Below are 13,479 nucleotides of genomic sequence, written 5' to 3' on the forward strand. Positions count from 1 at the left end.
AGCCCTACTGTCAGGGATCATTTTAAAGTTTCCCAAGGTTGGGCTTTAAGAATACATGTGAATATTTTTTTTTCCTTTTAGTGTCACTGGCTTCCTGCATATTTTAGGATCTCCCTACCATAGTTCTTGGATTTCTTCATACAGCAGTAAATGCAATTTTGTGTTAAAAAAAAAACACAAAAACTTTGTTTTTGTACATACATGAGGGCAGTCATATTTATTCAGTACATACTGTATACAGGCTAAATTTCCTGCTTGGTAGTAGTACTGCACAATGACTGTGCTTCACTGCATATCTCCTTAAATGCATGTCTAAGGCTGGCCATACATTATACAATTATCTGCAGATTTTCTGCCCAATTTCCTTTAGATTTACCTTCAACTATGTAGTGCAAGGGCCTGCCTAATTGGATACAACTGAAAGTGTTGTTTAGGTTATCCTCCTATTATATGGTTTTTGGTAAATCTAAACCAAAAATCTGCAGATAATTGTATAATGTATGGCCAGCCTAAGAGTTAGGTCTGGGGTGACTGAAAACAATAGACTTTCTGTAATGTGAGCGTATCTTGCAGGCCATCAGATAGGGCTGCTGATAACATTGCTGGAGATTTTTTATTGTATTGTTTTGTGAACTGCCCTGCCCATGTGCACCTTATTTTAAACAGCTAATTATAAATTGACGAGAGCAGGTGCTTTTATTGCTATGCCAATCGCATCCCCTGATAAACAGAATTAGCCCTCATGCACACTTGACGTTTTTACAGCTGCTGTTTTTGGCTTTTGACGTTTTTTTCTACAGCTAGTAAACCCCCCAGCATGTTATCCTGTGTGTCCATGCACACATAGACTCTAATCAATGTTTTTTGGCTGGAAAAAAACCCCCAGGACTAGTGGGTTTCTAAAGGAGTTTTTTTTAGCTGTAAGAACGCTGAAAAATGCAGCAAAACGCGATAAAGGGCCGTAAGGCGGCGTTTTTGGACTTTTTTTGACCAAAAAAAAATTCCTTTTTGGTAAATAAAAAACATGAACGAAACTGCTGCTAAATTCTAATGCAAAAATGCTTTAAAAAAGCTGGAAAACTTACATTTTTAACGTGACTTTGCACAGCTAACTTTACCAGCATTATCAAAACGCACAGTGTGCATGGAGACTACAACTGTGCCGTATAGATTAATGCAATAAATACAGAGATAGCTTTAAATATTTACTTTTCAATAGACTTGTGGCTTCAGTGTAATGTATGATTGTATGTAGTGGTAAACTACGCTCTAATAGTGCATGTCAAAAGTGGTGGTATTCGGAGGATGGAAGCTGTGAGCGCAGCAACTCTAATTGGCATCCATTGCTGACCTATTGAGCAAAAGCTAAGAACGATTTAGCCACTTTCCTTTTGTCAAGTGGCAATCCTCTCATTACATTTGTAGCATGAGCAAATGACTTCATGACTGTCATTTACTCCTTAACTGATTATATTGATTTAGGCTTTTGCTGGAGATGCTTCCTTAATTTATTCTTGAGTCGTATATAAAGCGTGTTGTTTTTAGTCTATGCAGTAATTAAAATAAATGTATTTGATGATTCTGGGATGAAGTGCTTGCTTCTTTAGCATTTCAAATTTAACTTCATCAGATTAGATACTGTCATTCCATAATAAAAGAAGCTGGATTTACGGTTTAGATGTAAACACCTCTTAAGAGAATTGGGTACAATACTATGTATGGAGTATTAGCAGTAGGCAAGTCCTGAACCCCACTTTAGTGCATCATGTTTTTCCCCACCGTGCAGCCAGAAAGAGTTCTATGAATAAATGACTGTAAATATAGGTTGTGTTATAAACCAGCATTTCTGGATTTCCAGATAGGCACACATAAATTGTTTGCATGGCTCTACCCACTGTGTTTAAAGTGGTGCTTTGGAATGAGATTTGGTGATGTCATTACTGTGATGCTCACTTGTTTTCCTTGCTGGAGGCTCTGATATAAGGAAGCAAAGCTCTGCCTCTACCAAGATGCCAGCACAAAGAGACCTAGTGCAGATCAAGACATTAGTAATGGAAAAGATCACCGGCAGTTATTCACAAGCATTTCTGATGACTGCTCCTTTTCCCTCTGCCTGCCCTTTTTTGGGACACAGCTTCCACAGTTCAGTTCCTCCTTAACCACCTCAATACTGGACACTTTTACCCCCTTCCTGCCCAGGCCAATTTTCAGCTTTCAGCGCTTTCACACTTTGAATGACAATTGCACGGTCATGCAGTGTTGTACCCAAATGTTTTAGCATTTTGTTCACAAAACTTATTTTATTTTGGTGGTATTTAAGGTTTTTTCTTTGTTTCTGTTTTTGCAAATAAATAATTGTTCTTCATAAATTTAGACCAAGCTGTATTCTGCTACATTTCTTTGGTGCAAATAAAACAAGTTATTATTTATTCTGTATTAAAGTTATAGAGTTCACAAATTATGGTATATATCTGAAAATTGATCAAGTACTGATGACCAATATGATTTCTTGAGGCCCAAAAATGTCAGAACAGTACAGGTATCCCCCAAATGACCCCTTTTTGCAAAGTAGACAGTAAAAGGTATTTAGTAAGAGGCATTGCGAGTGTTTTGAACATGTAGCTTTTTTGTCATAATTTTTTGGAAAATGAAGAAAATTTTCACAATTTTTTTTTTTTTTAAACATGCGGTCACCAGTGCAGTACAGAGTCATCATATAACTGGTGTGGTGGTGATCAGGGACACTAACTGGTGACAGTAGTGAAAAAAAAGTATATTTGTATTCAATTTTTGGATTATTTAAAAAAATGTTCTTTTTTTTTAAGACTTTTTTTTTTTTTAAGACTTTTTTTTCAAGACTTTTTTTTCATAATACACTGTGACCAGAGTAGCATACTGTTATCATAGTAACATTTTACTACTTTGGGGAAGTGATCAGAATTTTTCTCTTTTTTTTACATATTATAATTGCTTATAGCAAAGAATCTCTTTGCTATAAGCAAGCATTTAACTGAATGAAATTGATTTATTCGGGATTCTTTGTTGTGAGTAGCTGTGGTTGGCCATGGCTAATCACATGACACAGATGGGCTGTGATTTGCCCAGTCTGTGCATGTGATCACTGTGACCAATCACAGCTAGTGACACAATTGTATACGGATGGCATGAAAGGAAGTCGTCCATGGTTTACAATTGTCATGTGACCTGCTGTGATTGGTCACAGCAGGTCACATGGTACTGGCAATGGGCCGGTCCACAGATCTGTCATCGGCTGTGTCTAAGGTACACAGCTGGTGACAGATCTCGCCACAGCGTAGCCCGTGACGCGATCCAGGAAGGATGTCATATGACGCTCACTTGGATCGACGAGAGTCCCGCTCAGCTGTCATTCTGCTATTGTCCGGGGAAAACAAAACCTTGTTTTGTGGATTTATTGTGGAAATTATGTAAATGCTTTTTGCTTTAAAGCAGTAGTAAACTGGGTAACAATTTAACTATTTGGGGCCCCTGTAGGTTTATGCACCACATAATAGCACATTATGACCAACTTAGCTCTTAAACAAAGTCTTCCAGCGGTGCGCTGTTACTGCTCCTGGTGCTTCCATCTTCCCATTTTCTTCCTTTACGGTTCACATGCCTACACATGCACACAGGAGTCGTGATTGCGGCATGGTGCTCTGCATTTCACGGAACACTCTGCACCTTGAATATAGAGTATCACTGCACATGTGCCACTGAGGTTATTGGCTATTGCCGATGTGCATATCTCCTAAACTATGGAGGTTTAGGAAATGTTCATTGTACCTAGAGCCTGTCTTATTATAATCTTACCTGTAGGTAAAAGTTCATATAGACCATTTACTACTGCTTTAAAGTGTATCTAAACTGAAATCAAAAAGTATATGGTCGCATACCCTATGTTGCTTTGCCTCTGTAGACTTTGCTTTCGTTTTGTTTTGTCTATGAAGTGCATTCTCTTCTCCTTACTGTTTTTTAGGCTGACAACGCTGCTTGTATGTTTCTATGCAAGAGCATGTTGTCACCCTTAAGTAGTCTACTGCTGTGGACTACAGGCTGATGTGTCCTGGCTCAGTATGTCACCATGTTCAGCCTGTTTCTTTAGAATAAGTAAAAAGCATCATGGGAGGTGTAGTCCTTCATGAACTACCCACTTTACTGGTAGGTGCACAAACCTCAGTTATTGAAAGCTGCAGAGCTATGCACAGAATAAAGCTCTAAAAGCTTAAAAAATAAGCGTTCCATACAGTTTAGAAAAAAATGAGCAATGTCATTTTCAGCGCTGGTTCGTATGTAGGAGTAATGTTTCCCTTCTTATATACCTTTACATGTTATTGACTGTGGAGGTTTTGTGTCAGTTAGACTTTTTTTTTCCCAGGTTTAGGGGGTGTTAAGGTGGGTAAGGGTGCTGGGGCAGACTGACAACTCATGGGGCCCCCGGGCAATAGGGGATCATGGGGCCCCTGTGTCCTTGCCCAAACTCAAAAAAGCCTATGATAAAGTTACCAGGGGCATCTTATGTCCGCCCCTGTAAGGGTGAAATCTAAGATGCTACACAGGAAAAACATGGGCTCACTAAAATTGGGTTGTTTTATCCTTTGTAGGTGCCATGGTAAGTATGTGCTTTTAAAAACAATGAGTTGTATTTTCTTGCTGTATATTAAATGCATGTACACTCACTGGCCACTTTATTAGGTACACCTTGCTATTGCCAAGAAAATATCCCAATATCATTACGCCACCACCACCAGCCTGAATCATTGCTTTCATGTTGTTTATGCCAAATTCTGACTACCATCTGAATGTCGGAGCAACCAATCTGCCCGTTCTCCTGTGACATCAACAAGGCATTTTTGTCCATACAGGTGCCACTCACTGGATATTTTCTCTTTTTCGGACCATTTTCTGTAAACCCTAGAGATGGTTGTGCGTTAAAATCCCAGTAGATCAGCCGTTTTTGAAATACACAGACCAGGTCATCTGGCACCAACAACCATGCCACGTTCAAAGTCACTGAACGTCAGCAAGTCGTCATTACCACGTGCTCGTGCCGAATTGGCTGATTAGCAATTTGTGTTATAAAGCAATTGAACAAATGTTAATCCAGGAAATATCCGACTGCCTCTCAGGGGATCAGGAAGGCATTTTTTTTCCCTGCAGGAGCAAATTGGATCATGCTTTGCTGGGTTTTTTTGCCTTCCTCTGGATCAACTGTGGGTATAGGATTATAACTTTTTTTTTTTAATGGTTGAAGTGGATGGACTTTTGTCTTTTTTCAACCAGACTAACTATGTAACTATGTACCTCTTTCTGTAGGGATCCCTCAAGGTTCTGTCCTCTACTCTTCTCCATCTACACCTCCTCCCTTGGTCACTTGATAAACTCCCATGGCTTTAAGTACCATCTCTATGCTGATGACACACAAATCTATCTGTCTACCCCTCACCCCTTCAGTCTCCTCTCGCATTACTAACCTACTAAGTGACATATCTGCATGGATGTTACTCCACTTCCTCAAACTCACTCTTTCCAAAACTGAGCTCTTAGTATTCCCCCCAGCTCGTGCCCCCTCCCCTGACTTCTCCATCAAGATCAATAACACAATCATCATTCCCTCCCCTTATGCCAGGGTACTAGGTGTAATCCTAGACTCCCATCTGTCCTTTCACCCCTAAATCCAATCACTGTCCAAATCTTGTAGACTTCACCTCTGTAACATCTCCAAGATACGGCCGTTTCTAACCTTGGAAACCACTAAGCAACTTATTCACCCCCTTGTTATCTCTCATCTTGACTATTGTAACTCCCTCCTCAATGGCCTACCTCATCGCAGGCTATCCCCTCTTCAGTCTATCATGAATGCTGCTGTCAGACTCGTTAACCTTGCTAACCGTTCTGTATCTGCCATCACTCTCTGCCAGTCCTTCCACTGGCTTCCCATTGCCCAACGGATTAAATTCAAAAGATTAATAATAACTTATGAAGCCATTTATAGCTCTGCACCAAGTTACATTACCAATTTTGTGTCCAGATATCACCCAAACCGTACTCTCTGCTCCATGCACTACCTCCTGCTCTCTAGCTCCCTTGTCTCCTCCTCCCATGCTCATCTTCAGGACTTCTCCAGAGCTTCCTCCATTCTCTGGAACTCTCTACCCCAATTTATCAGACTATCGCCTACTCTGCTCACTTTTAGGTGATGTCTGAAAACCTATCTCTTCAGGGAAGCCTATCCTGCTCTCAGCAAATAATGGAATCTTCTACTCCTTCCACCAGTCTATCCGCCACAGTTACTACCTTTTGTATCACTAGCCCCTCCCTCTTAGATTGTAAGCTCCAAGGAGCAGGGCCTTCCTAACCCTCTTGTATTGAACTGTATTGTTGCTGTATTGTCTCCCTTATATTGTAAAGCGCTGAGCAAACTGTTGGCGCTATATAAATCCTGTATTATAAGAATATATAATAATAATGTACCTAATAAAGTGGCCAGTGAGTGTAGACGAACTATGTTCTGAAGGAATCCATCATATTAATAACATTTATCTGCTTTTTTCCTTAGTGGCCTTCATTTTCAACTGGATTGGATTCTGCTTGTCATTTTGCATAACCAACACAATTGCTGGACGCTATGGAGCAATCTGTGGCTTTGGATTATCACTGATCAAATGGATTTTAATTGTTAGGGTAAGTTGTTTTTTCCCCATCTGTTTTTTTAATTTGTTGTGCAGTTACAGTATATGGAAACCCTCACTTTGTAAAACAGCCCATTCAGTTTAAAATAGAATTGAAAGACAAAACATTTGTGTGTAGACATTATATTTCTTTCCCTTTTTTATAAGTTATCACATTCCCTCTGTTCTCAGCTACATAAGAACTGGGGGAGGAGAAACAGAATCACACTAATCTTCCCAGTAAAAGGCTATGCAGGGGGAGGTGTGTAAGTTCAAGTCTGATCATTGGAGGAGAGCAGGCTGAGTTCCCAGTACAGGTAGAGAACTGACAATGCTGTGCTTTCATGCCTGAAGTGGTCAGTTTTTAATAGGAAAACAGAGGGACTGGCAGAGAGAGAAGACAGAGAAAGGGATACTTTGTCATACAAGTACATGGTACAGCAGGCACATTTCAGGAATACGAAATGTTGGATTTGCATATTCCAAACTTTTACTTGCATTTCTGGACTCTTATCTGTTGTAATTATATATTGTATATATAAGTATATTGATAAATTGTTATAATAGTCATGAGATGTAGATTCAACTTGGAAAGATGTTTTTTTTGGGAGGTACTGCATACACAATCTAAGATACATAGTGCCTTTCATCTGTGCTCTGAAAGTAAATATGATAGGTAATTTCCGTAAACTTGTCTCATTCTTACACCCCAAACCTCTGGTGTTCTTTGTCAGTGTCCAATTAGGTGTTGCGTTTGTACACATGCTCTACTCCAGCTGGCCATACATCTAATTTTCGCTTGTTTAGCCCAGCAGATTGAGGCTCCATTCACACTTGTAAGACCTGAAAGTTGCGCTACTTTGGAGTGCTACTTTGACGCAACTTTGGATGGGTGTGACTTGTCCCTCTGCAAATTCTCACCCACTTTTGCACCACTGTTGCATGTAAAACATTCAGGTACAACTTTCATGCAACTTTTGAGGGTTAACATTGGAGTCTTTGGCCCTCAAGTTGCATTAAAGTTGGACCAAATTAGTACATGAAATACTTTACGGTTGCTGCCACTTTAAGTTGCACACATACAGTATGTATGGCTGTCATTGAAAAGCATGAGGTACAACTTTGTCATGCAGCTCTGATGTCCAAAGTTGCATGAAAAGTCACACAAGTGTAAATGGGGTTTTAACAAGAAAAATCCATTGATTTTCCCATCTATGCTAAACGGTGTGGATGGATGACTCTCCCACTGTCAGCTTTTGTTTTTGGACAGCCAGCACCTGCAGCTGTCAGAATGCCCAAATACTTAACTGTAGAGGAATGCCTACAGTCACTGTTTGCTAGACTTTTTTTCACCCAACTCCTTTAATTTTTCAATCAACGTTTTTGGAGTCGTACGGTGTCACCAGGGTCACCCATGGTCTGAATCTCAAGCCAGTTAACAGGAATGTATGGCCTGCTTCCCTCCTTTTGCCTGCTGTCCCTTGCAATCACAAGTATCAAATGATGGACATCATAAAACAGACTAGCAATACAAACTGTAAATTGGTTGTAAATCCTTACATATACCCAGTGAAGTGACTGGCCTCAGGTGATACACAGAAAAGAAATAAAGTTGTATCTGTTTATCTGCAGTCTTCTCTATGGCCGTTCAACGTGCAGAATTTATACAGCTTGTCTGTGCTTTCAGAAAGCAGGGTGTGGGCGTCTGAAGTTGCACTCTGCAGACCTCAGTGAGAGCTGATTGGAGGGAAGGGACACCCCCCCCTTCACACAGGAGCAGAGCTGAGGCTGTCAACAACAGGCTGTGTTAGAGCTCTCCTCGCTTGTCACCTTTTTATAACCTGGTGTCTAGAAAACTTTTTAGAAGTGCTCATGTAAATAGCAGAACGACGAGTCCACAGACATAAATCACACTTAGTGCTCTGGATTGAAACAAGTATATACTATAGAAGGATATGCTTTGTTCATATTTCATGTCAGAGGTTTTCAACAACTTTAAAGTGATCGTAAATTTTTTTTTTTTTAACAAAAAGCATGTCATACCAACTCTGTGCGTTTGGTTTTGCGCAGAGCAGCCCTGATTCTTCCCTTCTGGGATGCCCTGCAAGTGCTACAAGTTCTTGCTCATCTCTGTGTGCCGCCATAGAAAGCTGCTTCCTATGGTGGGACACTTGCATGTTCAATCACGAGCTGCGCTCTGTGTGTCATTGATGCACCCAGTGCGTCTCAGCCCCGCCTACTACTCTCTCGTCACTGGATTTGATTGACAGCAGTGGAAGCCAATGGTTCCCACTGCTCTCAGCCAATCCTGTGAGAGCAGGGAGAGCGGAGAATAGCTGCTGCAGATATGCACATAGCTGGACCGAGATCGGGCTCAGGTGAGTATTTGGGGGGAGTGCTCATAAAAGCTTTTTTTACTTTAATAAAGAGAATGCATTGAGATAAAAAAACTTTTTACCTCTTACAACCACTTTAATACCTTAGGCAAATGGCTAAATATAAATTCAAAACACATACAGTATGTGTGGGATGGTCTTACCTGCTACAAAAATGTATATTTGTGTTGGTCTGTTTTTCTAACTCAGACATCATAGCCAAGTCCTGAGACCATTTACTTCTATGCTGTAGTCCAGTCAAGGTAAGAAAGGAGCTTTTACTTCTGTGCTCTCCTGCAATCAATAGACTCCATTTCTGTATATATAGCACCTGCTCCAGGTTGGTTCATAGATAGCCAGACCGTCAGAAAAGGGAAAAATGCACATTTTGTTCACTAAAAGCTTCTTTCTTTGATTCAGTGTTAGCACAGGACATAAGATTAAGCACTGATGCATTTCCCGCTGTACAGAAGGAAAAGCTTTGGTGCTTTATATTGTGTCCTGTTGGAATTAGGAATAAAAGAGAGATGTTTTTAGTGGACATAGAGTGAGATCTTCTTTTTTTTCTTTATTTTGGTGTTTCCAAGACTGGGAACAAGCCTAGATGATTTCTCTTTGATAACCTAGCTGGCTGGCTGGCTATACACCTACATACACCGGCTGAATCAGCTGAAATTCGAGCTATAGGTCACACCACTCAGCTCAACAGCTCAACAAATTTCAGTTAAAAAAATCAAGGGAGCCAGGTGGAAAATATTTAGGCAGCACTGTGACTGCATCCTCTAAGGTAGTGTTTCTCAACCTTTTTGCAGTCAAGGCACCATTTACAATTATGGACAGTCCCGAGGCACCCCATTATAAAATGTGAAAAACTATTCTAATAGCAGCAACATCCACACATGTAGGACACCCAACATTAGAAGTGAATTATTCTTCCAAAGCAAATACACTTTTGCACACTGGTACTGACTAGTATTCCAATGGTTCTCCTCTCCCTCAATTTTTCTCCATCACTGAGCTAATGTGACCCGAGCACTGATAGAGAGGGGCAGGGCAGCATCAAACTAGGATGCTGTGCAGGCAACTGACATCCTCCTTATCAACTGATGATGTCATTGGTTGTCAGGATGCCGGCTGCTAGAAGGTCGTAATGGTGCACAATGAGAACCTGTGACTTTGTGTAACTAAAAGACAGGCTTGTTCCACCTACTGGCTTGTATACAAGTTTTGGACAATGTTTAGACATTTTGCCAAAGCACCCCTGAAGGCATCCCAGGGTGCCTGGGCACCCTGGTTGAGAAAGGCTGCTCTAAGGTACAGTGAATGTTTGGCTTTCTTAACTACTTGAACTCCAGAAGGTTTTACCCCTTTTGCCTTTAAGGAGGGGCGGGCTCCCTCCAGGCATACCTGCCCTTAGTTGATCCATTCTTGTATATGCTCCTAGCATGGAGGCTCTGAAAATTCTAGAGCTAGGACCATAGTATACACAGAGGTCCCTTGACGTGGGCACTGCAACTTACTCGTATATTTTCAGATGTGTGCAAACAATACCCTCTGCTTTAAAAAGGTTAGACGGCAGGGTCAATTTGATTGTTTTGCAGGCTGGCTGGTAAGTGTGCTGGGAAATCGTTTGTGATGTGCATTGCCCTTCCATGTGCACCTTACTGCAAAGGGAAGTTATAGGTGGGGGTGGTTGCCACTGTTATGTACCGGTAGATGGAGGAATCTATTAGTTTTCTCCCATTTATTATTATTATTTTTATTACACAGAATTTATATAATACAAACAGTTTGTGCAGCAGTTCACAATATAAAGGGCAACAGTACAATTACAATACAGTTCAGAAGAAATAGGAGGACCCTGCTCATGGAGCTTACAATCTAGCCCACAGGCTGAACAAGGGAAATATATGCGTGTATGGCTAGGCTTGTTCCAGTCTCAACAATACCAAAATAAAGAAAAGGGGAAGATGTTATTTAATAAAGCTGGAGAGTGCAAAATCAGGCTTATGTCAGCATAGAAACCAATCAACTGCCAGGTCTTATTGCCAAAGCTTAATTGAACAAGCCGAGGTTAGAAGCTGATTGGTTTCTATGCAGAATTAAGCCTGATTTTGCACTCTCTAGATTTAGTAAATAAACTCCTCTGTGTCCACTAAAAACCTCTTTCTTTTGTTCATGATTATCAGCGGATGCAAGGTAAAGCTCTAAAGTCTTTTCTTCTGTACCGAAGGAAAGGGCGTTCAGAGCGTAATCTTGTGTCTTGGCTAACTTGGAATAAAAGAAGCTTTTAGTGCACAGTGGTTTTTTTTTTTTCCCCCCTTTTTTCTTTATTTGGAAGCAGATTCCATAGATTCACCGCACTGAGCGACACAGAAAGGTCTAATTTGTTTACATCGTTGCCCTTCCTCTCGTTGGTTTTTACTAAGACATACTGCACTAAAGGGGTACTGTTTAAAATACATATAAGTAGATTTAATGAATATATAACCAGATTAAATGGTTTTCTTTCATATCTACCTATGGTTGCGCTTTAAGTATACAGTACTGTTTTGGTAGCATTGCTGTACATCTATTTGTCCACTGTGTGTCAGTATTGCTTTACTTTTTGTAGAAGCAGGTTTTGTTTGGGTTTTATATTTCTCCACTGTTCTGGAAAGATCTGTGTTTAAGCATGAAAATGCCAGATTTTTCTTTTTTTTTTTTCTTTTTTTGTGAATACAGACTTTAACTCTGTATTTTTACATTATGAGAGTTAGAATTTAGCCTTTCCGCACAATACTGAAAATTTCCCAGTAAAATCTAGAAAAAGGTGCTCATATGCTGGTCCTAAATGATACAATATTTATTACGAAGACATAGGAAATAGCTATAAAGACCATTTATGTCCCACTAATGTTCTTGGGGTCGATTTTGAAATGCTGGGAAATCTCTGCACAGTGTTTTCTGCTTTACAGTGCTAAGACGGAACTGTTCAATTTGTGGTTTGATCTTTTACAGCCCCAATAATCTGGTGCATTCAAGGAAATGCTGCATCTGGGGAAAGATTTTTAGTACTGATAGTCAGTTCTGTGCACTTTTATGTGAGAGGTTTTATTAGGTCTGTCCAGTGCTATGGGAACCAAGGTCAGAGTCATGCCATCTGGATTGGTCTCCAAAGAACCAGGATGCACATATAACATAGATATTACGTTCCGATCTGCTGATATTGACTTCATCCCAGCTGAGATTAACTTTACCTCTACTGGCAGCTATAGTCTTTCCTTTATACAGGACCCGCAGAGATACACACACTATGCTCATCAGTCTTGTTCTGCTGGTGTGGGGGCTGATGTTAAACCTCTGTCTGTTCCGGTTACAATTTGGCACCAGCATCTTATTAATATACAATATATAGTTTTTTTTAAATCAGATTAAATTGGGTACAGTGGAGACCAGGGGCGGACTGACCATTTGGAAACTCGGGCACTACCTTTTTCATAGGCTTTTTTGAGTTTGGGCAAGGACACAGGGGCCCCATGATCCCCTATTGCCGGGGGGCCCCATGAGCTGTCAGTCCGCCCCTGGTGGAGACACAGATTGTTATGGATTTGTTGAAGAGAGAGCACAGCAGAAGCTCTTTTTTCTCTCTATGGCCTCATGCACACTTGGCATTTTTATTGTGGCTGTTAGGGGTGTCTGGCATTTTTTTTTCTCTGCCTCTAAACACCCCTGCATGTTAGCCTATGTTGTTCATGCACACATAGGCGTTTAGAGGCAGAAAAAAAAAACCTACTGGCAGTGCGTCCAGAAACAGCAGCGTTTTAGTGATTGAGCTTTAATACATTTCAGTGGCCAGAATAAATTGGTATTCTATCCAATGAAATGAATTAACACCCAAGCGTTTGACGTTCCTAAACCCAATACACGCATTTACAAATGTCAAGTTGTTTGAACTCTATGAAGAATAGCTTTTTTTATTTCAACAGAGCAGTTCAACCTGACCTCCAAGAATTCTCTCTTTTTTTTTTTTTTCTTTTTTTTTCTATGTGAGAAAGCTGGAACGCTTACATTGGTCCAGCTTCATTACATAAGTACATAGGATGATTCATATCCACATCCAGAAGGTCATCAGGGATGCAGAAATTCTGTGTTGCATACATACAGTTGGCGTTAGTCATTTCTGGGTGCTGCGCAAGCAACTTTGCTGTGTTTGTATACTGAATACAGAGAAGGGGAAGGGTGGGGCGGGGAGTCGCTCTTCATGCCGTTTAGAGTACGTCTTCAGTGAAAACCAGGTATTCTCTAATTGGATGAGGCAGAAAGGAAGCACAGGTTATGTTATGATCTCCGCTTCATCCAATCAGAAGATGCTTTGTTTTTTATTGAAAAAATACAAGAAGTTCTCTGAATGGCAGAGGTACCAAGTGGCCCCA

The 13,479-nt window shown here is 40.5% G+C and overlaps 1 protein-coding gene across 2 annotated transcripts in view; it reads left to right on the forward strand.

Annotated features, from left to right (window-relative positions):
- Positions 1–13,479, forward strand: part of NDFIP2 (Nedd4 family interacting protein 2) — a 159,218-nt gene that overhangs the window by 98,042 nt on the left and 47,697 nt on the right. For both annotated transcript variants that reach the window (XM_089680462.1, XM_089680464.1), the window contains one exon: positions 6,578–6,702. In XM_089680462.1, the coding sequence (XP_089536588.1) occupies positions 6,578–6,702 (125 nt within the window). The remainder of the gene's footprint in view (positions 1–6,577; positions 6,703–13,479) is intronic.

Source organism: Staurois parvus, unplaced genomic scaffold (genome assembly GCF_062004578.1).
Source record: "Staurois parvus isolate SC_StPar_1 unplaced genomic scaffold, SC_StPar_1.0 ptg000243l, whole genome shotgun sequence".
NCBI lineage: Eukaryota > Metazoa > Chordata > Amphibia > Anura > Ranidae > Staurois > Staurois parvus.